This window comes from Anabas testudineus, chromosome 7 (assembly GCF_900324465.2).
Source record: "Anabas testudineus chromosome 7, fAnaTes1.2, whole genome shotgun sequence".
NCBI lineage: Eukaryota > Metazoa > Chordata > Actinopteri > Anabantiformes > Anabantidae > Anabas > Anabas testudineus.
In genome coordinates this window covers 3,476,649-3,502,308 of record NC_046616.1, presented here as the reverse complement: position 1 = coordinate 3,502,308, position 25,660 = coordinate 3,476,649, and the positions used below count along the sequence as shown (strand labels likewise).

General features: G+C 39.6%; 7 protein-coding genes across 7 annotated transcripts in view; 3 read left to right on the top strand and 4 right to left on the bottom strand.

Annotated features, from left to right (window-relative positions):
- The window catches only part of LOC113167151 (plasma membrane calcium-transporting ATPase 3-like), a 38,309-nt gene extending 35,324 nt beyond the window's left edge, over positions 1-2,985 (top strand). The window contains exon 24 of the mRNA XM_026367561.1: positions 1-2,985. This exon is cut by the window's left edge and continues 2,469 nt beyond it. The gene's annotated coding sequence lies outside the window, so the exon portion shown is untranslated.
- Positions 2,986-6,152: 3,167 nt separating this feature from the next.
- Positions 6,153-9,487, bottom strand: crebzf (CREB/ATF bZIP transcription factor). The gene is made up of 4 exons (XM_026367044.1): positions 9,321-9,487; positions 7,584-8,420; positions 7,321-7,395; positions 6,153-6,897 (listed from the first exon to the last, which is right to left on the bottom strand). The coding sequence occupies exons 2-3, from the start codon at positions 8,363-8,365 to the stop codon at positions 7,386-7,388; spliced, it is 792 nt and encodes a 263-aa protein (XP_026222829.1). The 5' UTR covers positions 8,366-8,420; positions 9,321-9,487; the 3' UTR covers positions 6,153-6,897; positions 7,321-7,385.
- Positions 9,488-9,614: 127 nt separating this feature from the next.
- On the bottom strand, positions 9,615-12,206 carry las1l (LAS1 like ribosome biogenesis factor). The gene has a single exon (XM_026368361.1). It carries the CDS (start codon positions 12,017-12,019, stop codon positions 10,295-10,297), a length of 1,725 nt encoding a protein of 574 aa, XP_026224146.1. The 5' UTR covers positions 12,020-12,206; the 3' UTR covers positions 9,615-10,294.
- A 665-nt stretch (positions 12,207-12,871) lies between these two features.
- On the top strand, positions 12,872-16,717 carry haus7 (HAUS augmin-like complex, subunit 7). Its single transcript, XM_026368362.1, has 9 exons — positions 12,872-12,972; positions 13,653-13,768; positions 13,872-13,942; positions 14,036-14,097; positions 14,182-14,372; positions 14,554-14,665; positions 14,905-15,117; positions 15,744-15,855; positions 15,944-16,717. Exons 1-9 carry the CDS (start codon positions 12,919-12,921, stop codon positions 16,003-16,005), a joined length of 993 nt encoding a protein of 330 aa, XP_026224147.1. The 5' UTR covers positions 12,872-12,918; the 3' UTR covers positions 16,006-16,717.
- mrpl49 (mitochondrial ribosomal protein L49) lies at positions 16,707-17,510 on the bottom strand. Its single transcript, XM_026368363.1, has one exon. The coding sequence runs from the start codon at positions 17,491-17,493 to the stop codon at positions 16,960-16,962; it is 534 nt and encodes a 177-aa protein (XP_026224148.1). The 5' UTR covers positions 17,494-17,510; the 3' UTR covers positions 16,707-16,959.
- Positions 17,401-20,793, top strand: si:dkey-93l1.9 (Ninjurin domain-containing protein). The gene is made up of 5 exons (XM_026367560.2): positions 17,401-17,501; positions 18,274-18,424; positions 19,433-19,667; positions 20,111-20,246; positions 20,334-20,793. The coding sequence occupies exons 2-5, from the start codon at positions 18,362-18,364 to the stop codon at positions 20,416-20,418; spliced, it is 519 nt and encodes a 172-aa protein (XP_026223345.2). The 5' UTR covers positions 17,401-17,501; positions 18,274-18,361; the 3' UTR covers positions 20,419-20,793.
- A 154-nt stretch (positions 20,794-20,947) lies between these two features.
- emd (emerin (Emery-Dreifuss muscular dystrophy)) lies at positions 20,948-24,543 on the bottom strand. The gene is made up of 7 exons (XM_026366927.1): positions 24,415-24,543; positions 23,920-23,998; positions 23,510-23,605; positions 22,614-22,648; positions 22,493-22,515; positions 21,983-22,042; positions 20,948-21,896 (listed from the first exon to the last, which is right to left on the bottom strand). Exons 2-7 carry the CDS (start codon positions 23,996-23,998, stop codon positions 21,725-21,727), a joined length of 465 nt encoding a protein of 154 aa, XP_026222712.1. The 5' UTR covers positions 24,415-24,543; the 3' UTR covers positions 20,948-21,724.
- Between the last annotated feature and the right edge of the window lie 1,117 nt (positions 24,544-25,660).

Genomic DNA, 25,660 nt, shown 5'->3' with positions numbered 1-25,660 from the left:
GCTCACAGCAGGTTAGCTTAGCATATTTTAGTGTAAAGAATGGAAATGGGGGGTTAACGGCTAATCTGGCAACTCAGAAGTAAAGAAGGAACCCAACCTGCCAACCTGTAAAGCTCAGAAACACTGTATCTGCAGATCTTAAATTCTGTTTCTTCAGTAAACGTTCTTACAAAGAATGTTTTCTTTAACAAAAGTATTTTCTCTTGACTACCAGGAGACGTTATACATCGAGGTCTGAGTCTGCACCATCAGACCTGTAGCACACACTGTTGCTACCGCTGCTACTTTAACAAGGATGCACAACTTCTTACGATGGACAACTGTTGATATTTTTATACACTGCTGAGAAGTGCTGAATAAATGTGATATATAGTATGTAATCCAAGGCCATCTTTGTATACTGGCCTAGATGACACTGAAACGGGTATTCAACTGCATTTTATGTGGTGTTCAAATATCTTAAATAGTCTTTTACTTTGAACCCTGCAAACCAAAGTGTAAAACAAGTCGTGGCAGACCGTTTGGTTGGTTGGCTCAGTAACTTAGTGGTGTTCTGTTAGCACAGTCTAGCACATAAGTCCCTCTAAAACTGTGTTTTTACACTTTGCTAGATTAAATAAATAAGAAATAATCTGTCCGTCAGTCAGCTTTAGAAGAGTTTTGGATTTTGCTAATTGCTGACCAGCAGCTCTGAGTTGTATTAAGTCAAGTCACTTTTTATTTAAACAGCCCAATTTCACAAATTTGCTTGAAAGAGCTTTTTAATCAGTACAGTTTATGACACTCTCTGACCTTTGACCTTCAGGGAGAGCATCAGAGGAGCAATTCCTCATTCAGGGCTTGAAAAACATGCAGCAGGTGTTATATGTACATTTAGTGGGTACTTGTACAACAAATACAACAGTTCTTATTAAATTATTGTGAATTGCCCCTTTGTGCTCAGGGTGTAAACAGAAACCCCCAAAATACTGAAAACGGTGTGAAGATATTTTCATCTAACTATCGGCAAGAAAGCTACTAAGCTCAAAAGTATTGCTGTTGCTTTAGGACACATTATGTTGAATGTAAAAGGACAAAACACGCTGCATGAGCCCCCCCACCCGCCCCTAAACATAATCCCAAAAAAACACTAGGACAGCCACCCGTGTGACGTTGGCTGCACCGTCACCTCACTAACTCCACCTCTACATTCCATGTAACATACATTCCAGACAGCTCCATCACATTCCAGACTGGGTGTGAGAGTGCCCTCCTGTATCCCATGTTGCACTAGGTGGGGGTGAACCGCTGACTTCATGTTGCCTCAGAGCGTGACTGCAATGCAAACCTGGAGCCCCTACCCCTTCTGCCCGGCTCTCTCCTCCCCCTCAGTTGTCCCCTTTTTTGACTTGCCTGCATTATCAACCGGTCCCACCACCAGAGAAAGTCAAGAGCAGACAATATGCAACAGACTGCCATGTCAACACCTGTACCCAGCCGTAGGATTAGTAGAACAGCCTAGCAGGGACGATGACACATGCAAACACAGCGAGAGAACATGTCTGTCCTGCTAGTTCTGTTTCAGGATGCGCGCAGGGCTCTCTGGGACACCCTTACCTGTACAGAACTCTGTCTTCTTGAATGCTCATCATCATCTTCACCACCCCGGCCTGACCTGTGAGAGTGGGCGGGTGGTGACATTGTATTGGTCTGTCTGTTTTAAAGCATGCATTTGGTATCATTAATGTCACTATTTATGTGTTGGTAAATCATTTAGGCTACTGTCACTACTGTGTGCTATGGTCTCTCCACCTCTGCTCTCCTCCTCTCGCTCTCTCTCGCACACACACACACACATATCCTGTTCGAGTCTGACCTATTCAATTTCTGCACCTCTTAGCACTGCTCTGTCAATACAGTAAACACACACACACACACACACACACACACACACACACACACACACAGAAACATACACCAAACAACAGGCAGATAATCTACAGTGGTGTAAATTTGACTGTCCAGTTCCAGCCATCTCTGTCCATCTGTCCAGCCATGTTACATCATGATGTTGTGAGACAGTTTCACAGAAAGCAAAACACAGTGTGAAAAGGAATATATTTATCAAAATTATAAATTGTACAACTGCACCACTACTGTACAGATCGCCCAAATGTGCACATGTGCATCTTTGATTTACAGGTACTATGTTCCTGTTACACCTTTTTTTTTTTGATGTTTCTTTTAATCCTATTGCTTTTTGTAAAGAGAGGAACAACAAAATGGAAGCGCTTGTATATTATTATTATTATTATTATTATTATTATTGATTTTCTCCACCGGTGCTCCCACTGATGGAAAAAGACAGTTGCACATTCTCCTGAGCATATTCTGAGGGCTGTGTTTTCTGTCCATTGAACAGCCCCTGAAGTGTGCAGGGGTGTGGAGATGCTTACAGTCTCTTAAGACCAGAGACACCACTCTGTAAATAGAGAACAGGAGATACAAATGTACCTCATTATGATCTATATGACTGGACAAACTGGGGACCCAGAGAAAATGGAGAACCTAGAGGGTGATGCAGAGCTAGAGACTGCAGAAGTGCAATGCAGCCTTGCATTGTTTAGGCTGCTCTTTTAGATCTGCTAAGTATTTACTGCCATGTTACGGTGGGAAGAAATTACGGTTTTACATTATTCATTATACATACTGTTGTAAATATTGTGTGTGGAATGGTCCCCCCTTCTTGCACAATGCAGAGCTGTTCTGCAGACAGAAAATGCAGCCTTAACTGTGCTGAAATGAAAAAAGACCAAAAAAAAGAAAAAAAAATCATAAAGACTATTGAATATATTAAAGAGTTACCTGCCTGTTATTTAAGCGAATAAATATCTATATATGAGAAAGAACACACCTGTATACTGTAGACTAAATCTGTATGGAAATCTAAGAGAATTTAATGGGAATTAAGTCCAACACCTTTTGTCCGTATGAAAGAAAACTACATCAAAGTATTCTACAATAATAACTTTGACAAAGTATGTGTGGTCCTGTGTTGTTTTTTTCACTATGATCTTTTCGTGTTTGTTATCGTCTAAGTACCTCACAGGTATTTCTCTATCTGCCAAAACATGAAGCGTCGCGCCCATTAGCACTTAATGAAATAAGATTATTAAAGGTTGTGTTTCTTTCAGGTGTGCCAGCCACAGGTTGAAGAGACGGAGCAAGATGAACCCCCCCAGTCCTCCGAGCAGAAACACACAACCCATCTGTAAATGTTGTTACTGTTGTGCACAGAGTCCAGGCAGCTTAATGTTTTCCTGTTGTTTGGATCTAAACATAATTCTGTTTAAAAGTATGAAGTCACACTACAGTAATGTAATGCTGGCTTTAAACACCTGATCGACAGGTGTTCCTACGTGACAGCTTGCTGCAGACCAGTACCCACACTGATCCTTCTCTACTGCTTGATAAACCATCAGTTGGATTTCATGCTGATGATCAGTGTGTGAAATATTTGAAGTCAGTTTTAATTTAACAGTATCATCACTGACTTTCATCTTACTTTTATGCTGCTAGTTTGGAGTACGAGTATATAAAGAACTAGAACTCCCTCTGCATGTAGCTGAAACAGATTTTATTCAGCTGTCATCTGAAGGTCAACAAAGACCGTAACCCTGTAACATGTCATTTTAGAAACCAGGTGAACCTGGTTTGTTTTAAACAGAGAATTTAAGAACGTTTATATAATTATTCTCTTCAGACTACAACCAAAGAAACATAAGGAAAATCTGTTCGACTGTTCAGAAATTGTGATCATAGGTTAATAAATGCTAAATTTTAAATTTAAATAAATATATGTGGTATATAGAAAAATCAGTATGCATATTGTTTACTATATATTTAAGTCTGAAAAACTCTTTCAAAAAGCCAAACGTACTTGGACAAACTATGCTTTACACCGATCATTTGTTTCTTCATGTCACTTCTTTTAATGTCATTCATGTTGTTTGTTACACAGGTTTCCAGTTCGGAAAACATCACCTTTTCTCTTCTTACCTCAAACAGTGGTGATCAGGCTTCACCAACACGTTTCACCCGTGCACAGTTCTCTTCCATACACTCCTGTATCGTCATGTTACCCAATAAACACTTCACACACAGATAAACTGGATAAACTTTAAATGTCAGTACATCTATGACTGAGCTCTTCCAGCAGGTGGCATCTCTACCATTCACACCTGGTTTGACTGTATTTGATTTAATACTTTTTGCAGTTCAATCTGTCAAAATCCTGCACGTGCAATGAGAAATATCTGACTTGAGAGTAATAGTAAAACCTCTAAAGGGATTTAACATTATGAAAATTCAACACCAAGCAGGAGCACGTTCTATGTAAATACTCTGGAGCTGATGTCCGTGGTTCCTCCTCAGCGTTTAACAGCAAATACACACTAGACTAGACCAATTCCTTGTTCTGCTTAAATGTAAATTCAAACCCAGCACTGATAGAACAGAATAATTAATATGATCATGACCTTAAACTGTTAAACAAGATGAAGGAGGGCTGGAAAAGACGAGGTAAGTCACCTGTAGTGTTTCTTCCCCCTAAAGTTTCCAACTGGTTCCATCATATCCGGTAACTCTTGATTGACTTCACACACATTCTTCAAATGTAATGACTGCTGCAACCATAGTCAACATGAAAATACACAACCAGTACAGGATGAATACTGACAGCATCTGTGTTGTCCACATTAGCATAACAGCTACTCACCAGTTTACTATTGCAACTAAACTTTATTATCTTTGGAGCTGAGACCTTCTTGGGTGACTTCAACATAACAGTGTAACCTCTGAATGCTGAAATTGCACAGCGTCTCCCTTTAATAATTTTAGTGTCACTCAGAATGTTTTAGCCCACGTACTTCAATTCACTAATTTCATAGTGGATGTCATTCACCAAAACACAAAGAACTTTTAAATCATTTAAAACCCCCGGGCAAGATGAAACGCGAGGTTGGACAAGTGTAAAGGACAAAAACATCTCTAGCTCCATTCTGCAGCATTAAAACTGATTTTATGTGCAAAACTAAGAGTGAAGGGTCATTTAACCTTTCTACAAGTTTCACTATTAATTTGTTTAAAATATTTAGCACTGATATTACATCAAATGAAAGAAAGCTACTGTCCATGAACGTATCTCTTCCATCTTATGTCGTCTGTTAAAGGTTTGGTTACATACACATCAAGAACCGACAGAACTGGGCTATACTTTCACACTCAGAAAACAGTGGCTGGTTGTAGCAACATGATAATAAGTACATAGCACGTTATCATGTAACAAGTGTGTTTCCATTAAGGTAGAAATATTACCCCAATTCTGACAAAAAAATGTTTTTTCCAAACACATCGTAAACCTGTGCAGTTTTAGGGTTCTCCCACAACTCGGTACTCATGGCAAACCTTGCTGTGAACAGTCGAGACATGACACTGCATCAGGAAGCTGCAGTAGCAGCCGTTTCCAGTAGCAGCTCACATAATGTTTAAAGTGCAGACAGCTGCCTATCTGCTCATCTAAACAGCACTTTCCTACATTAACACCTGCATTCAGGTTTACAACCCCTTACACCCACTGCACTCCATCCAGGAACAGAGACTAATGGTCCTGTACATCAAACAGCCAGACCCCAAGCAAAGCATTTCAGCTCTGTGGTCCTAACAAGGTGGAAAGAGATGCCCGTCTCTGCACACTCGGTACTCTTGCTTCAAATAAAAAAAAAAAGGCTGAAACAAAACTCTTCCACAGCTTCGTGTTCACTTAAAATCAAGTAGCTACTTTGCTTTGCACCTAAATTGCAAGTGGTTGGCCTGGAACTCTGGCACTTTTCACTCTGGAATAGCACAACTAATTAAGTGCTGCTAACATAGTGACAACGGCGCAGTAGGATGTTTTTACAGTGAAACACTAAAACATCATCACCAGTAACTCTACACAGGAAACTAAACTATAAGACTATTATCTTAAACAGAAGGTAGAAGCTAAACTAAACTTTTAGAAACTGGGCCTTCTGACTTCAACACCAGCTGCCATAAAGGACTGAACAGCTGGGACGTCTCCAATTTAAAGTAGTAGTAAAAACATGGCCGAGACACAACTGAAGCAGACGAGCTCAGGCCTATAAAACGCCCCTTCTGGGATTTGAATTGTATTTTTTAATGACAACATGTTTGATAAATAATTGGCTGTGATGTAAGCATGAAGTAAATGGGCTAAAACACGAGCAAGTTGATTTAACCTTAGTGACTCTCTAATTTGGTGTTTGTTTTTTGTACTTCCATCAATTGAGCTCTTGGTCATTTGTTTTCACAACCTTTACCAGACTTGACCCAAATGTTCAGGAAAAGTAAGACCTTTATCGGCAGAGAGCTTGCTGTTCAGAAAGAGAAAAAGAGATGCATTAATATCAACAGTACAGAACAAGACACAGTAGATATCTGTAACTCAAACATAATGAAAATATGATTTATTTGTCCATTTCTCAAAGGCCATTTATCTCAAACAATAAGTATTCAACATTATGTACACATTTACATTTTGTTACACTTGATGAATTACACCATTTAAACAGATCATTTTGGATGTATTCAATGAATACATTCAAATATATAAATATATACAAGGCATAATTATTAGACTACTCAGCTTGTGGTAGCATTCCTCCAAATAATGGAGCAGCCAGCCCAGCAAAAATGCTGCATGAGCTACATTGACAAGTTATACAGTTGACGATGTAGTGGAGTATTGGTAAAATGTAATCACGTATACCATTTGTTACCGATACTACCTTTAAAAAAATACCAGGCCATGTTGGCAGCAGCTTGTCCAGCCTCTTCACCTTCCACCAGCAGAATCCACTTTAGCATAAAGAAAAATAGGTGGCGCTAAATGAAGGTATTCTTTTGTACAGTGGTGTAAGTTCACAAAGAGATTCATTCATACCAAAAGAAAAGTATAAACAGACTTATCTTTTTCTGTGGGTTTTAGTGTTTCCAATTTCACCGTTCATCGACTCAAAATCACTCTTTGTGGACCTTCACCGTAATCTTAACATCTTATCATTTAGGATATTTCAATTTAACCTTAGGTTACATGTTAACTAGAAAAAAAAATCAATTCTTGTAATAACAATTAACCAAAGAAATGATAGCAAGTATTCAAAATTCCTTAAGTAGGAACAAGAACTGGATAAAAATTGAAGTACTAAGGTCGCTGCTCAAATGCCTCAAGCCTGTGAAAAACAAAAAACAACCAAAAGTCTTTTCTTGTCTGATCCTTACCATGGAGTCAAGCAGGTAAAGGTGTTCAGAAAGCCACTCATCCCGCATGATGGATCAACCATTACCTAGAAGAAACTATCAACAAGGTTTAGCAGTAACGTGTACTCAATCCACCATATCAAAAAAACACATGCACATTCAGCAGTTCTTAAGTAATCTTAACTAACTCAACAGTGTTCATCAATCTTCAAGCAGTTCAGTACACTGAGCCATATCAAGTTCAGTCTCAATATCTGAAAACAGAGGTAAGTACTTGACCCTACATTTTGAGTGATGTGCTTGCACTCTCTGCACATTTAGTGCAGAACTCCACTGAGACATGGTTCTTGTCCACATGCAGACACACGCCACCAGATGTCTCTTTCTCCTCCACTTTCACACGCTTCCTGGGTAAGGCATAGTCGTGTTCATTTGAGTCAGGGCCCTGGAAAAGCGAGGAAGATAATTTCATCCCATTCACACCGCTCAGTCTGGACAAGAGCTGGGCTAACATGCTCTCATTGGCCAGCACAGCCCTCAGGTACCTGGTCTCATCTTCCAACTCTTCCACTCTCTTGGTCAACTGAGAATTTTCCTGTTTGAGTGCGTTGTTTTCTGTTGACAGGATGCCAACTTTCTTCTCCAAGCTGTTCACATATTCTTTCTTCTTGAGACGATTCAACCTGGCAGCGATGGCATTTTTGTTGATGATGTTGTTTGGTTGGTTTTGTCTGTTCTTAATCTTCAAGGCAGATGACATTCTCTCTGGAGATGAGGCTGTTGAAGCTTCAATCCCAGAATCTTGATCCTTGGCACTGTACACACCAAGATCAGCCAATTCAACGTCGAACAGTGGGGACGATGCATCTCTTCCGAGTGTCCATTTCAAGTCTTCCATTTCAAACAGGTCATCTAGTTCTATTCCAGCGGTGTCAAAATCATCTGCTGGGAAGCCCTCAGGTGCATTTGGGATATGTTCAACAGTTTCCACTGTATCTACCACTTCAACTTCAAGAGCCTGCACCTCAGGGCTGTTAACAGTGCGGCCTCTTCGTCTGGTGATCATTGTAGTTTGACAATGCGTTCCTTGAGGGCACTGTCCAGAAGATACAACTTCTCACCTGTTGAGACAAGTAAAATGTAGGGTTACTTTATATTCCTGCAACAATAAACAGCTTCCTTTTCAGTGTAAATGTGTATTTTTTGCAACCTTTGGTCGGGTTGGCACAGTAAAGGCAATTAAAAGAAAACCTCAGCGTCTTTTTACAGCTGTACCTTAAGCTTAGAAAATATATGCCACGTCGTTGCAGAGTACTTACTCAACAGAAGAACAGATATTATGGCAATTATCACCATAAACAATTAAGTTAGCTCTATAAAAGTAATCCTGTTTTAAGTGTCAAAACTGTTAATTGCTCCAACGTGCAGATATACATTAAGTGTTGTGTCTAAGCCCATGTCTAGGCGAAACTAAGCTAAACCTTTTAGGTGACTCCAGTCGTCCTCCATTTTCTAACAGGCAGTAACGTTACACTAACGGAGGTGTGTGCAAAGCGTTGTACCTACGTTGGTTGAGCTGAGCTAGGCCCCAAAACATCAGCTCACATTAATAAATGATTTGCATTTTGCGATATCGATAATACTGTAATATGTGTTTTCTCACCCTACACGTTAAAATAATTTGCGGTCCGTTAAGCAAATCGATGAATTATGATTAATATACGTCACGTTAAGCGCCTTAGCATTAGCTTGCTTAGCGGCCTTAGTTATGCTAGCAGTACCTAGCTAACTCTAGCCGAATGTGGCAACGAATGTTTACCTCGAATTAATTCGCCATGTTTGACGTTTTGTTGCAATAAACACCTGAACAATGGAGCAGCTAGTGTCCGCTCAGTTTTCATCGGGGGTCGTTAAGCTAACACAGCTAGCTTAACTAACGTTAGCCAGATAAAGCCATGAGGCGTTAATAGAAGCGACGAATGACGCAGCAACTTCTAACACTACGACAACAAACAACTTACCGTGCAGTTTGTGAAATTAACACAATAATAAACAACAACAATTGAGTCCCTCGGTGAAACTGTACCGAATACGTTCTCCGCCGCTCAAAGCTTAGAAATAAATCGTAGCTTCAACAAAAGCGCAGTTTAACGACTGGAGGCGCAAACAACGTCGAGCGGGACACTTCCGGTCGTTTAAAAAAAAAAAAAAAGGAAATCATTTTACAAAATAAAAGCCCCCCTGAACTTTCCTCAGGAGACAAGTTACAGAAAAAAACACAAATTTTCTTTATTACAGAAAAAAAAAAACTTTATTCAACTTAAGCGCAGAAAAAATATAAACAATCCCTCGGGATTTTCAACTTAAAGACATCTACTCGAAAAACGTTTGCAAGGTGCTTGACAGATGTAAGAGGAGCTCACAAAAATGAATGATTGTTTTCCAGTTGTGTCTCAAACATTTACCTTAAGATGTTTAACAGAATGTGTTAAGTTACTGCACTAATTCCACTTTTATATTAGCCACCTAATGAAGTATGGCAGACATGGCACACAGCAAACAGGCTTTTGAAATGCTTTACATTATGCCTACATTGAACAGTTATATTCAATATCAATTATTTTGTATATAAAATGTCAAAAGCTGCTCAGATAAAACAAGACGTTTATATTGAAGATATCACCTTGGGCTCTGAGAAATTTTAATGGGAGTTACTCAGGAAGTTTTCACTGACAATTTAATAAGAAGAAAACAATAGGAATACATTAGTATTAACCAGATATTCAGTATTCAGATATTCAGTTGATATAACAGAAGAGCACCAAATCCTCATATGTAAGACACTGGAAACTGACGTCAGCTGCCCAGCTGATAAGTCAATTCTATTTAACATTTCAGTTTATTTTAAACATTATGTTTCTTCCATAACTCAACAAATAGTTCAACGATAGTGTCAGCAATTAAACACCATCAATTCACAGCCATAAAAAGTGATTCAAAAAAGTTGCAATCCAGATTTCAGCTTGTTAATATCACCGTGGTTCCAAATAAGGCCATCGGCTGTTCTCACTGTTGCCGACACTCCTGGGATGTTGTGTGTTGTGTTGCTGTCCAACTCTACTGGCTGGTCAAAGGCAGTCATTGTTGAGTAGGTTTCCAACATGAGGCATGAAGGGTCATCAGACTGTCCAGGAACTTTCCCAAGTGGATAGTTTTTCCACAAAACCTTATCAGCACACACTTGCCATGGAGAACCTCTGAGCAACTTTTCAGCCTGAGCATCCGTCCACTTGTGCTCCTGGGAGGACTCGCTCCTCTCAGAGTCAGCTGTGGAATGCAAAGAGTGGCTGTGGTGCTGCGAATGCTTTAATTTCTCACGCAAGCTCTCTAGTGTGTATATGGGCTGTTGTTTCTGATCTGGAGAAGGGTCAAATTCTGAGTGTGTGGTCTGTGTGTAGATGGAGCAGAGCTGAAGCAGCCTCTGTCGTGTTTCCAGAGGGAGAGGATGCTCCATGTCATTCAGAATTAACTGGAGCAAGTGAGGCGTGCTGATACAGGGAGCATCCAGGCATGCTGAGAGCAGCTGCTGCCACCTCAGCTGGATGCGATTTACAAAAATCCTGTCCTTCATTCTGGCCTTTCTCTGTACCTTTGTTTCATAATGGTAGTCAAATTTCTTGCTGTTACAGAGAATGACCTCTGAAATCCAGGCAGAAAGGTAAAAGGCCCTGGGATTATTCTTCTCTTTGACAAGCAGCTTCAGTTCAACAAACAGCTTTTCCAGAAGGAGGTGGATAAAGGACGGTGAGTTGAGCATTTTCAGAAGAGGCAGCCAGAAACGCAGAAATGTTTGAGGAAGTCTGGGTTCAGTGGGATTGGCATTGTCAGATGTGTCACAGCCTAATGTTTCCAGTTGTTCGACAGTGGGAACCATGAACCCATCTTCTAACAACACATCAACCAGTAAATCTGTTGACTCCAAAGCAAACTGCTTGATCTCACCCAGTAACCAGCTCATGTCTGCAAAGGGGGCAGGCCACAAACTCTTGTCTTTTCCTCCTGGACGCCCTTCAAAAGACTGGTACTGCTCCTTTTCAAAAGATATGAGAAGTTCCCGAGCATTCTTGTACGCTTCCATTTCTTTTTGCTTTGCTATGAGCTCATCCTCTTGGCGCTTCAGGTCAACCTCCTCATCCTCCTCTCCATCAGACTGTGATTCCCAGTCCTCACTGGGACCTCCTCCCAGCTGCCGGGACCAGTACTCCTGCTGGAGCCACTCCAGAACCACCTTACACCCCTTTCGACACCATTTCAACGTAGGGAGCTTTCGGTGTGTGAAATCATGCCTGAGGTCTACAACCCACTCAGGGATGTTCAAGTTCCCGGCCAGACGCCTCAGTGGTCGGGCTGTTCTACCCTGTTGTCGCTCTGTGATCAAATTAACAAATCTCACCAGGGCTGCGCCATAAAGCAGGACCAGATCATCTCCGTCCAGCTGTCCGGAACGGTCCAGCACCTGGCACCTGACCAGGTCCGCTGTGCAGTCCACGGCCACGGGAGTGCTGTTGGCATACCTGCCTTTCCAAGCCGATATCCTCTGCAGTGCATGCCTCTGTAAGGTGGAGTCATTGGAGTAAAGGTACTCCAGAACCTGATCCCACTCAGCTTTGTTGATCCATGCTACCACATGGCGTTTTTTCTCCGAGCTCTTTTTCTTCATTTTGGAGGAAACGTGCGGTAGACTTACGTCAACACGTTCTTCATATAAAGCTCTTAAACGCCGATAAACCACTGTCTTCTGACAACCACTCTCTTCTTAAAGTAACTACAAGGCAACAAAAAATAGATCTTTATAGCAACGTGAGCTAAAATTTTAGTTAACGATTCAACCGGAAATTGTTCTTCTTCTTCTCCTGACAGGTAGTAAACAACGAAATGATGCAACTACCGCCACCACCTGGAAAAGATGTGGATCGACTTCAGCTAATTCTAGTAGGTTAACGATTAAATCAGTCTCCTGTGATGGCGAAGCAAAATTATACATCGTTTAACTACATAATACGGTTAAACCCCTTCACAAGATTAACATCTTCCTATATTATATATTTTTACATTTTTCCAATACTGTAGCCTACTTAAGTACAGGTTAAAGGTACTTTACAACTTACTTACTTGTAACTTGTACTCCAACGTACTTGATCAACAAATGAATCATTATTCTGGCTTTGCTATTATATTGACATTATTGTCGACTAATCACTTGTCGTCACTCGGCAGAAATGTTTTTGTACTTTAATTTCAGCTTCTGGAAGCTTATTCACATCTGCACACTGATGTTATCAACAGCAAGTTGTTTGATCATGTGTGACCAAACATGGATGTTAAGTACACGTTTGAAACACTATAAACGGTAATAAATACCTGGATAAAAACATTAACAAGTCCTGGAAATTCAGTTTTGGAATCGTGTGTCTTGCTGCTGTTAAGAGTTTTCACCGCTGGTGGCGCTAGTGCACCGCCCGGCTGCAGGTTGCTAATAAACGAAGAAGAAGAGGAAGCGGAAGAAGAAGAAGAAGAAGAAGAAGAGGAGGAGGAGGAAGTCCGGCACTGGTTTGGAAAATGGCGGGTGCTTTGCAGGAAGAACTTGTGCAACATGTTTATGCTGCTTTACAGGTAAAATTAAATATTATTATTAATATTAGCGACGGGTTGAGCTATATTGTTGCTTTTTTATTTAATCGTTTTTTTTTGCTAACTTAGTTACAATCGACTATGTTTCTGTGTCATTAAGTCGTATAACGTTAGCATAACTTAAAAGTAGGAGTGAAATAATTAAAGCTTTTAAACCTGTTTATAGTCGAATGTTTTTTCTGTGACCTGCTTTGTCAGCTGTCTGATCGGTGGGAGAAAAGTATTTGAACAGGGAAAAGATAAAGTTGTAATCCACCATAATATTACTATACCAGATTATTGTTAAAACGCTAATGTGTGGATGCACTTTAACCAAAAATACGAAAGCAAACATTAATATAACGATGATAAAGAAATTTGCTGTAATATTTGTTATTTCTTTTTATTTTGTAGAGATATAAGCTTAGACTTTATGAACTCTGCAGTTCAAACCAAAAACAATATTGCGATGAAAGTATTTTTACACCACTTAGGCAAATTCTCAAATTCAGAGTTGATCATGCAGCACTATACCCAACCAAAAGTTATTAATGATAACTTAATGATCTTAATATGTAAACTGATTAAACTAAAGTTTTAACTGTGTGGATTTGTTTCTTTATCTGTTCAAATTATGATGAAGCAAGTTTGTCTAAATATTTTGTTTGTGCTTTGTCCTTGAGGCTGCATCTTGTCCCTTGGTGGAAGGTCTGTACCTGCAGGAAGCAGACAGCATGCTGCAGCTGTTGTGTTCCCCCTCCCAGCACCGCACCGACATACTGGCATGGATCTGTAGCAGGTATAAAAAACAAGATGGAAACGTTTAGCTCCCTATTAACTTGTCATAAATAAATTGTATATTAGCAAACCCCTTTGCCATATCTATACCTGTCTTTTTGCAGTATCAGTCCAAGCTTTGCCAATTCCAAGACCATGTCAGTAAGATCCAAAGACCCAGATGTTTTAAATAAAGGTAAACTTGTCTTTTTTTTCTGTGATTTTGTACTTTGTAGTTCTGTTTTTTTCCCTCAGACTAAAGTAATCTCATATACCATTCTACATCCAGAAATGGCTGCGCTTGGGCAGGAATTAATTTTGTGCAAAGCAAGCGATTTGGACCTGATCAGGGTGAGAGGTTGCATAAAATTACTGTAGATTTAATCAATTTGTAAATGTCAATGTTAATATTAATATTAATATTAATTTATGCAGGGTAACGCAAGTGCTCACCGGCAGCTTCAGTTCCTTGAGCAGCTTTTAACTCTAGTCCCAGGCTGCAAGAAGTCTGCTGGGCCCAGGATGGATGAGGAGTTGCTGCTGAATGAACTCTTCACTGCTGAGAATCGGCCTCACCTCACACAGATGCTCACGCCCACACTCGACCCCTGGCCTGCACATATAAAGTATGTATAATGTTCTCGATTAACCTGTCACAAATTGAATTTCCATCCCTCTGTTTTTATCAGCAGCATGTTTTTATTCTCTCTTTGAAATGTATAACCTATAAGAGACTAATTCTTAGATTTCCTTGTTTCATCTTATTCTCTTCTTTAACTCCTGTTATTACTTTTCTCTGCCACACAGGGCGCTACGCAAAGGAACCAAGTTTTCTTTTAAACAGAACAAGGAGGAGGCTGCAGATGTTGCCACCCTTCTACAGTCGACTCAGACAGCACTGGAGCAGCTACAGTCAGAGGTATAATGTTTATGTGACTAGGGATGGCTGCAGAATCTTAGAGCCTTCAGGTGAAACAGGACATCCATGTTAAATTATTGTGACTTCAATTAAAACATTTTTACAAACTCAAAGCTAATTTTCTAATGTAAACCAGCACAGTGATGATTGTGGTTATATGATGTGAAGTCACAGACCCTATATTTTTTGCTCTACATGTTCATATGTCATGGTAGTAATAAGTGCTTTCTTCTCAACAGTGTGAATTCCTGAACAGTGAGGCGCAGAATCCTGGTGTCTTTTCTCCAGGCTCACTGCGTGTGGCAGCATGTGATCTTCAACAGCTGATGGCCACTTTCAGCCATGTTTACGAAACAGATTTGAGGGCTTACTGCAGCAGAGATCCCCCCAGCTTCAGCACAGAGACCGATGTCTTCCAGCGAGTCCACCAGCTGCTGTTGGCCTGCAACACAGTACTTACACATTTTCTACAAAATGTTTTCACCTTAGGTTTTTATACACTTTGTGTTGTAGATTTAGCTTTGAATGCACCTCAAGCTTCACCCACAATAACAAAGTGAACATTTTGCAAAACTCTGAAACTAATCTTTCTTTCACAGAAGTATTCAGACTTTGTTAAAGCCCATTTGAAGCAGGTTTTCTTTATTGATCATCTAGTTTTTCCTTCACTACTCATCAGCCAACTCTGAGAAAGGACCCAGTGGTACCAAACCTCTTCCATTTCATAGTTTAGAGTCCACTGTTCTTCTGGGAACACTCATCTATAAGATTTATGCTTTTATGCTTACAAATTTGAAACTGACAAGGAATTCCGTTACATTATAGTTTGTCAAGAAAAGCAGCATCAGTAACCAGGTAACAGACATTAAAGTTGATAATTAAGTTAGTTATAATTGTTGTCAACGTACAAACAAACAGGTTAAATCCCTACTTGTGCGCTTATCATTAGATCAAACAGGTTTCTGAATGCTTTCTGATGCAACTTCATCTGAAAAATGAGTGGTGACTTACACATGTTGTTTCAACAGAAGCTTGGCTTGTAAAAACAAGTCATACTGACACTTGTTTTGTTTCTCAGGAATTAGACATGTTGAATGAACTGTCAGAAGCTTCCGGGTCCATGAATGAGGAAGTAAACAAGCTACAGACACAGCCTCACTACTGGAGTCGAGGAGAGAAGCGCACATTACGTAAGTGAATATTCTCTTCCACGTGCACGCTCACACAGTATATTAGTTATAAAGTATATTTGTTAAATATCTGCTTCTTTTTTATCAGCTGACCAACTGGAAGAACTTACAAGACGAAGCAGAGAACTTCTCACACTGCTTCACATATGAAAAGCATCTTTAACATCACTGAATGCAGGACACCAGCTTAGAACATGAAATCATCAGGAGTAAAAGTACTCAATGCAGGAGACTCAAACGTATATTTGTTAAAATTTGAAATGTTGAGCAGCACTATGGACACTAATGAACATTTTACTTAGTGAGAGACACCTGTTCAGATATCTCAGCTGAATGCTACTGATCTTTGTGTCTTCGTGATGGGTTTGTTATTTTAATTTAGGTATATTGTTTAATCCTTCACAACATGTAATTAACATCAATTGCTCCACAGTAATGAGCAGGAGAACTGTTTTGAGTGTTTTATAGTTTCTCTGTTTCTCACCATAACTTATTTTTTCCTATTGTTGAACTTAATATAAATGTACATATTGTATAAATACTTAATAAATGTAATTTTCTAACAGCCCTTCATATGGATAGAGATGGCAGAACAGAAACTTCAATTACAAGTAGAAGTACCACTTTTAATATGAAGACAATGAGTTGCATCTAGTTATCTAAAAATAGATAACTAATTTGAAAAGTAAGTAAAAGTACAGTATTTGCCTCTGAAATGTAGTAGCAGAAAATTGAAATACTAAGTTATCATCATGCCAACTTTCTCTAGACAAGTCTGACTTTGGTATTCACCTTGTATTTATGAAGCGTTTCTAAACTCGTGTTGACAAACTGAGCTTTTAAATAAAATAACAGGTTTGTACTTTGTATTTAATATTACACTCATCACATACAATTATGTACACTGTTCAACATATGAGCACATAAATCCATCATTTGGTGTGACAGAGTTCAGTAAAGTGGTGGTAGTCATAAAGAACTGGATTGGAACAGGTCTCAGTGCTGTGAGAACTGTCTGTGGGTTTTCTTTGACATCCCAGTGCTGAGTAGTCTTCATCAGATCTCTGCTCCTGGAGAAAGATGCTGTGACTCTCATCCCCTCAGTCAGAAGCCCTTGCTGGCCAACCACTCCTTCAGCTCCTTGTCAAAGTGACCTTTGACCTTCAGGGTCATGGTGACCTCATTGACCTGTGTGGGGAGCGTTTTTCCCGTCACCTCCATCAGATACTGCTTCACGTCGTTCTCCAGAGCCCAAATGTCCCCCTCCACTTTCCGTACCAGCGTTGTCTTTCGGTTTCCGTGGGTCAGGTCGGTGTAGACCGGGATGTTGTGCATGCGGGACCGGCGGATCATGTACGGCAGAGGCGGCGGTGAATCCGCCGGAGGTGTCCAGCCCGACGGAGTGGGACCTGCGTGTTTAGGCGGTGCGGGGACCCGCGACGGTGGAATGAGCCGCTCTACGAACTTGTATTCCTCCGTAGACTCTAATATTATGGTCGTTTTTTCTTCTGGAGCAGCGTTACACGCAAACCTCATCCCGGCAGCGGCAGAGGGTCCCGGCCGTCGACTGTGTGGACCGAAAGCTCCATACAGCGCCCGGCGGAGCAGGGTGGTCTGGAGGGTGAAGGAAGCCGCCATGTTGTGATGTGTGTAAAACAGTAGCCCGGAAGTAGTAGTAAGAACTTCCGGTATTATTAGACAGTTGAATTTTTAATTTTTATTTTAAAAATAAATAAGTTATTATATTATTTATAAGAAAGCAAGAAAGTGGTAGTATGAGACAGTTGTACTAAAAAAAAAGAACATTTACGTTTTTAAACCTATTTCTGTGACGAATGTTTGAAATACAGGAAAATCAGAAACTTGAATAGCATCCTGTCATCAACATTAGAAAGTAATACAGTGCAGGTGATTATGAAGTGAAGCAATACAATAACACAATGGAAGCTTACAAGATCAATACTTTGTGAGAATAGTTAGTAGTTGATATATAGTTTGATATTTTTCCTGAAGACACCTCTATCCCAACACAGGAAGGGACACCATTTCTGAAATCTGCTCAAAAATCTATGTAGCATGAATTTTTTCATTGGGTCAATAATTTTCAGCATTTTAGATACAGCCCTGTATCTCAGGAACTATAGCTCATTACCCAGAAATGTTTTGGATTTTTTTATATAGGAACATTTGTAGGAAATTGTATTGAGTGCTTTTGTATAGTAAGAGCTAAATCTTTATAATTAATTATATTGTTCTTTAATCTGAATATATTATTATTGAGAAGTGAAGTGGGAAGTTGCACTTTAACTAAAGATCCAGGTGGTGGGATGGCTCCTTTTCATTGTTGCTGTAACAGGAGGAGCTGCCTGACCTGTCTTCTCTTGTTTTTACCCTAAACCTTCTCTGGATCGAGTGCAGCATTGAGGAATGAGACCATACATGTTGGCAGACTTTATTTATCACCAGCAGCAGAGACACAGTTTCCCGAGAGCTGCTGTGGAGGAGAATGGACACGGAGCATCGAGTGAACGGAGAGGACGCAGCTCTGATTAAATTAAATGACACAGAGGTGAAAAACACAGACTGAATCCTGTTCTGTTCTTGCAGATCATAAATGGCAGACATGGCAGACATTTCACATCATATTGTATTCAGATGGAAGTGGTAAGAATCACAGCTTAATTAAATGAAGGTGTACATTTTTGGCAAATAGATAGTAGTAGAGAAATCATAAAGAACCGAAGTTTAATGTTGGTTCTCTCCAACTATTTGCCATATGTTCCACATTTATATAGAAACTATGTCCACTTTGATTGATGGAAACAACTCAGAACTACATTTGACATCAGTGTTGGAAATAAACAGGCACCCAGAGGACAAATCATGTAGAAATAGACATCCTATATAAAATATGGAGGGTGGAAATCCTAAGGAATCCAATGGAATAAAAATGAAAGCAAAGCCTGAAAATGTGAAACTGTTTTCATGTGAATGTCAATAGTGACAGAACCCTGTTTGAAATCAGTGTCTTTTCATGGTTGTCAGTTCACAGAGATGAATGAAAGCTTTGTGACCCACAGTGTTGTCACCCAGGTGTGGTGTCTCACCTGGTATTAGACAAAGCCCTGAGAAAATGCTTTTGCCATTTATGTGGCTTAAACAAACAGAAGAGTATAATGAACAGTGAGTGGTGCACATGGAGATGAAGGTAGGGCCAGGGTGAGTGTTCTGCTAAGATTCCCTGCCCCCCCTTCAGGTTTCAGAAGTCAGATACTTCCTGTTCACAGACAGTGAACGTTTCAGCTCACTCTCTGTAAATGCACAAATCGGTTCATATTACAAATTGTCCAGTTGTAGAACATGTGTCACTGCCTTTTTCTTCAGCCCAGATGAGTCATCACCTGTTGCCCCACCACTCCCAGCTCAGCTCTCCGTTGTTGGAGTGAACTATTATGGCAGATGAACTTTGACACATGCACAGAAAAAAAATCTAAAGTCTGCAAGATATACAGCAGTGTTGGAATCTACACCACCAGACGGGATTCTATCACCTAACCTCTCCGCTCTGCACTCACAGACACCGACAGCTCCCTCTGAAAAAGTGTACCACCCCATCAACATAAATCACTATGCCACGAAGAAGAGTGCAGCTCAGAGCATGCTGGACGTCGCGCTGCTGATTGCCAACTCCTCCCAGCTGAAGACTGTTCTCTATGTGGGGCCTCAGTACCATTTCTACATCCCCCTTATTGTCCTATTGTCCCTGTCCATCCTGTTACAGATCATAGTGGGACTCCTGCTTGTCTTTATTGGCAAGTGACTCAGATTTTTGCATCTCTGTAGTTATTGTTCCTCCTTCTACATGTGTCTTGCAAAATTTGTAAGGTTCAAAGATTCATAGCAGCCGTACAGAGATTGTTTTTAAAGGAGTTTCTAGTTTTGATAAATGATCAGAATATGCTCTCCTGGCATAAGTTACACAAAGGGCTGATGAAATAAGATGAGCAGATGGTTAGTTTAGCTTAGCATAAACACTGGAAACAGATTCATTTTACTCACTCTCACTCAAAATAAAAAATAGTCCATTGTTGAGTTGTGATAGAGGGATAACGACTGCTACTCTATTAGATGCATGTGGTTGTTAACCAACGTTTGAATCTCCATTTGTGTCATGAGTTAACTTAGAATTTGTATTTTGCAGATTTTAAAACTTGTTTTTTTTTGTTTTTGCTGTTGTGTGATTCTGTGTGAGCAGCGAAGTATGATTTGAATGACGTGAGGAAGCAGAGCAGGTTGAACAGCATGAACAACATGGCTACGGTCTTTGTCTTCTTCATAGTCCTCATCAACATCTTCATCACATCGTTCGGCTTTCAGGGACACTCTGTCAGGTAGGCCATCACAATTACTCCTCCAGAGTATTTAAAGCTGTCTCTCTTGTGACTCTTGTTATAGCTCTACCTTGTTTTCCTCCTCAGCACGTCAGCATCACGAGTGATGACAATACCAGAGCCTCAGTTTTCCCATCAGCCCATTCACCTCAACACGACTGGTGGCGTTTAGACCAGTCTGTGGATTAATGTGAAACATGTGCTTGTTCACATGTTCTGTCAAAGCTTTGATTCAGACTGTTGCAGGACAGCAGCTTTTTTGTAATTTCTGCGTGATCGTCCTGGTCATATCGTGATTTTTGAGAAAAGATTCACCAGTTGGAACAAACTTTTAATTATTAAATGGATTCAATGGATCACATTTGTGCAGACAGGCTTTGGTGGATCCTAACCTTAAGACTGAAATAAGCCAAACCCTTATCAAACAAGGGTAGAGGTTCAAATACCTCCCCAATGACTCATCTACATATTTTTATGCTTCTTTTTTTTAAAATATTATTGTTCTGCCATGAATTATATTGTTATGTTCAACTGTTATATTGGTGCAATTAAGCTGGTTTATGGTTTTATAACTGAATAAATGAACTCATAATTAGAATTTGATGATGCTGTATTTATAGAAATGTTCAATTCTGTGAATATTAAACACTTTTAGCTCCCATAAGATGAGAAATTCAAACACTGTTTTGCAGACTCATAGATAGATTGTAATCGTGAGATCATTTGTTTATTTACTTTTATTAACATACAAAACAAGTATTTGGTTTTTAATTGGACATGATGTATAGAGCACCTTAAAAATAGCATCAGTTCACTCACAGGTCTGTTACAGCTACACAACATCATTATGGACTCTATATGTGACACAAATAAAATACACATAACTCTGCATAGTTGGAAAACTGCAACGTTTTACATATATAAAAAAGCAAAATAAATGAAAGGAGCAGGAGAGCATTATTATTTTCTTACTGTCAACAAATCCCATGGAAAGATGAAAAACACAACCACGTTTACTGAGTGTTATTCTGCTACTCTTGACTTTTTAGTTGTGAATTAACCCACATTTTGTGCTCTGCTGACTCTCTGGTGCAGCAGGACAGTCTGTTTTGCATTGAGTCAGAATAAACTGCTGCGTGTGTGTGTTTATAAATAGAAATATCACAGTCACAGTGGCTCATGAATGAGTTTTGATACACTACAGTAAATTAGGTTTTAATTTAATTATGATTTGTTTAGGTTTTATGGTATTTTGAGACACTAAGAAATACATAACTTTGGCACCATATAAAAGTTAATGTAACATGATATTTAACCTTTGGTATTCTTGTATTTTAGGGTGCACAGTGGTCAAACTGTGTAGTGTAGTGTGATAATGAGGAAAACAATAATGTCCATTAATGGCTAGGAAATACCTTATAAAGAAAAAACCCTGACAACCCCAAAAAGAGATCAGATCAGATATTTTCAACACGGTTTCATGACCACAGGTGGCAGTAGGCGTAGTAAAGGACAGCTGCTAACACAGCTAACAGCAGCAGCAGCCGGATCACCTTCCAGACGCTGCCTCTGGACTTTGCTGCCGGTCCCCTGGATTGAACTCTGGATTGTACTGTGCTGTTATTGACTGTTCTGCTAGTGAAGTGGGACCTGGAGTGCAGGAGTAAAGAAGACATTCAGGCCAGTTGATGGACTCGACTGTTCCACGTATCACTAGTTTCTTACACAATACTCACTGTGAAGCTTGGACTGGTTCCTGGTCTTCATCTAGAGCAATGATGCCTCTTCGTTTCAGCCTAGATTGAGGGATATTCTGCACGTTAATTTCAATATAGTTGTGTATTTAGAGGCATTAATCACTGCTGCCAACCAGTAATTAGGACAAATATTCAGTATTGAATACTTGAATATTTTCATTTTATGCTGCCGTATTTGTTTCATCCATTTTATTTCAGTTTAATTTATAATTTTTACTCGTTTTATTTATATGACACATGCACAGTTAATGGTTATTTTGCACAATTCATTCCTTTTTTACTACTAGAACTATTTGGACATTGTACCAAACAGAATTATCTCCACAGCTGTATGAAATTCTTGTTCTTCTCAGGAAGAATTCCCATCTGTCTCAGCTGCGGTTTGACAACATATTTATGCCCCCATCACTGATTCAACAGGTCACTCAATGTGCAAAAACACATTTAAATGCTTGGTGCTTTTTCTGTGTGCATTTCAAATGTACTCACATTTCCACGCCTTCATCTCTAACCTGTGAAAATGAAAACAAGATAGTGTGTGAGATGATTATAGTCACAGAGCAGAGGAGTTTGGCACAAACAGAGCAATAAGCAGAAAATCAGGACTCACCGGACTGCGGTATGTGATGTACGTAACTTCTTCCTCTGTAAAGAAAAAAACAGACAAATCAGACATTGGCACACTTTGATCCTCTTTATCAAGTATTGACTCCTGTGTATTTGTTTAAGAACAGGATATGATGATAATAATATGAATAATATCAGTATTAACAGAGACTGAACACCAGATGGCAGGTCTGACATCTTGTGTTTGCAGACGTGCATGACATTAGGATTTCTGTGACTTGTAACAGGTTTCAGTAAGAGCAGTTCGTCCATTCTTTGTGATGTTTGATGATTCAGAGCACAAACATTCATGAACAACACAACAAGGAATATGAAGGAATTCAGTGCTGGTTGTCAGTCACTGCCCACTAAAAATCAATGTGCACATTATTAGAGCGAGGCGGCTGGGAACATACCCGTTTATATAGCCTTTATGGAAATTGTAATCAAAGGAGATAGAAACTACTTTTATGGATTTCTTCCACTTTTGACATGTGCAACTAAATATTTTCTCCTGCTCCTGACTCAGACATTGACCTAATCTATTTTCAACTTTTTTTTAAAATTTAAACCACTTTAACTGAGAAAACAATCAACAGACTTGGGACGCCTCGTCTCTTCATCTCACGACGTCACTCCACAGCATCTAGGGTGAGGTTGAGGCTCGAGGAAGCTGCATCAGTTCACTAACTTTTTCTTGCAAGAGTAGATGTAAAGTGAACGCTGTACCTCAGCCAGTGGTCAAGTAAAGAAACAGAGTAGCTGATGTATTCAAACTTTAAATTCAGATTTCCAGATTGGAAGTTTGAAATGAAAAAATACACAACAGTTGGCATACGTTATAAGACAGTTACAGATAGAGAAGGGACACACAGGCTCACAGGCGGACCGGTATCCTACCTTCCTCTCTGTAGTACGTCTTATCAGAGGAGGATTTCACTGGAGACTTCTCCATGGCCTTTTCAAGTTTCTTCTCATACTGCTTTCGAGTGGTGTCTACGTTCACACAAACACATCAGCAGTGTGTCAGCATCCTCAGCACAGAACACAAGAATAAGACAGGGCTTGATAGTACCATGTCCAAGTGTTGGAGAGGATTTGGATTAGGAATTTCAAGTCTGTAAATGTCTGTAAACAGTATTTACACGATATGCAGTAAACAGCATTTTAAGTTTATCTCTTCATGCACAGGTTTATGGACACTTCTCACTTTTACACCTGCAACATAATGAATAGGCCCATTCAGGGGAGTGGTAATGACTAACTGTCAAATGCCTTTAAGGTGTGTGTTTGTGTGTGTTTTCTTTTACCTACAACAGGTCCATGTTTAATTCCATACTCAGCGAGCAGCTTTTTTATCTCGTCATTACTTTTCCCACTCAAAGACATCTACAGATAGATAAACAGATAGATAAATAGGTAGACAATGGAGAAGGAGGAAAGGGAGGAGACTCGTTAACTACAGGCTCCTGCCCGCCAAACTGCTCCAATCCAGCAGGAAAAGGAAAAAGCAGCGCGCAAACTGCAGCGGCCGAAATAAGAAATAGTATAATTATAATTCTAATAATAATAGTGGTGAAATATTACAGAGACAGAAAGTCAGAGGACAGACGCTGAAATACATGTTTAAAACATTTATTCTATTTGAAAACAGCAGTGCTTCTTCATCCACTGGGCCGTGTAGGAGCTGCCAAGTAGGACGCGCGCATCTTTTTGGTTTTTATCTCCAACGAGCAATAAAAACCAAGACGCATTAAAAACAAAGAAGAGAAATACTTTCAGTAAAAATGGTTTAATTCACTTACCTTTGTACGGGAGGGTCGAAATGTGGCTGAAAGCAGGACGGGACGGAGCAGACTGGAGCAACAGAGTGGGTGTGAACTGGTGTCATAAGTGGACGACGCAGCTCGTTGGCACAGCTCCACATCAGGACTCCGTTCAGATTCTTACTAAAGGACGTGATTCGTGACATATTTCGCACAGATAGAGGAAATTTCCAGTCTCTGCGACAAAATAAGCTTTTAACAAGAAAAGTTAATAATAATAAAAGATATGTTTCTAAATGCATCGATCAGTCTTCTTCGATCCAGTTGTGAGATACTTTTGATTTACTTGTTGCCACTTTTAGTTTTATTCCACTACAATTCACTGATTCATTTATTTTGAATGAAGCAGACGCCGGTACATTAACTGGTTCAAATCACCAGGTATCATCAGGTACTTTTACTTCTACTTTCAGTAGCATTATCATTTTCCTGCACTCTTACCTCAGTTTATGTTCTTCTACCATCTCTGTTGCAGTATTTAAAACAGATATTATGTGAAATCCCATCAGTATAATGGATGAAAATAAAATAACTGATACTTCAGATAGAGATTGAGGATCTCAACAAGGTTCTTTAATGAAGTCTTTTTCTAAAATGCATACACCAAACCAAAGCCATGTCCAGATTCATTTCTGACTTCTGTGGATTTTGTTCTATTTCCACAGAATCAATCATTGACCTCATGTATTGTCTGAATGCATTTATGAAAATCCTTTAAGAAGTGATGTATGGCGTATATGTGCCGTGTCAAAGGAAGTGTATTCAAGGAAACTTAAGCTGGAAAAAATACTAGCTTTTTAGTAACAACCTAAACGACAAAGATCAGTATTAGTATTCTGTCCCTGAGGTTTGTTTGACCAACATTTGAGACTCTTAGCTTTTTCACCTTCATCTTAATTATATAATTTCAACAAATTACTGTTCAAAGCTGTGCACAAACAATGTTATCAAGACTTTGCTTAATATTCCTTTTCCTGCAGCGGCCTCTGGAGGTTGAAAGTGACTCCGGCCTAATAAGGAGCTGTGGTTTTCCAGGAAGGGCGTTGGCTGCAGACTCCAGTAATGTACTCATTTTCCACTCACTGGAAATTACAGTAGAAACACACCAACACACTTCCCTTTACTGAGGAGAGCCTTTAGATGAAAACACTATTTTTTAAATCTTAGTAAAGAACAACACTCAGTCTCTCCACATTAAAATATCAGGACATAAGAATGAATGCAT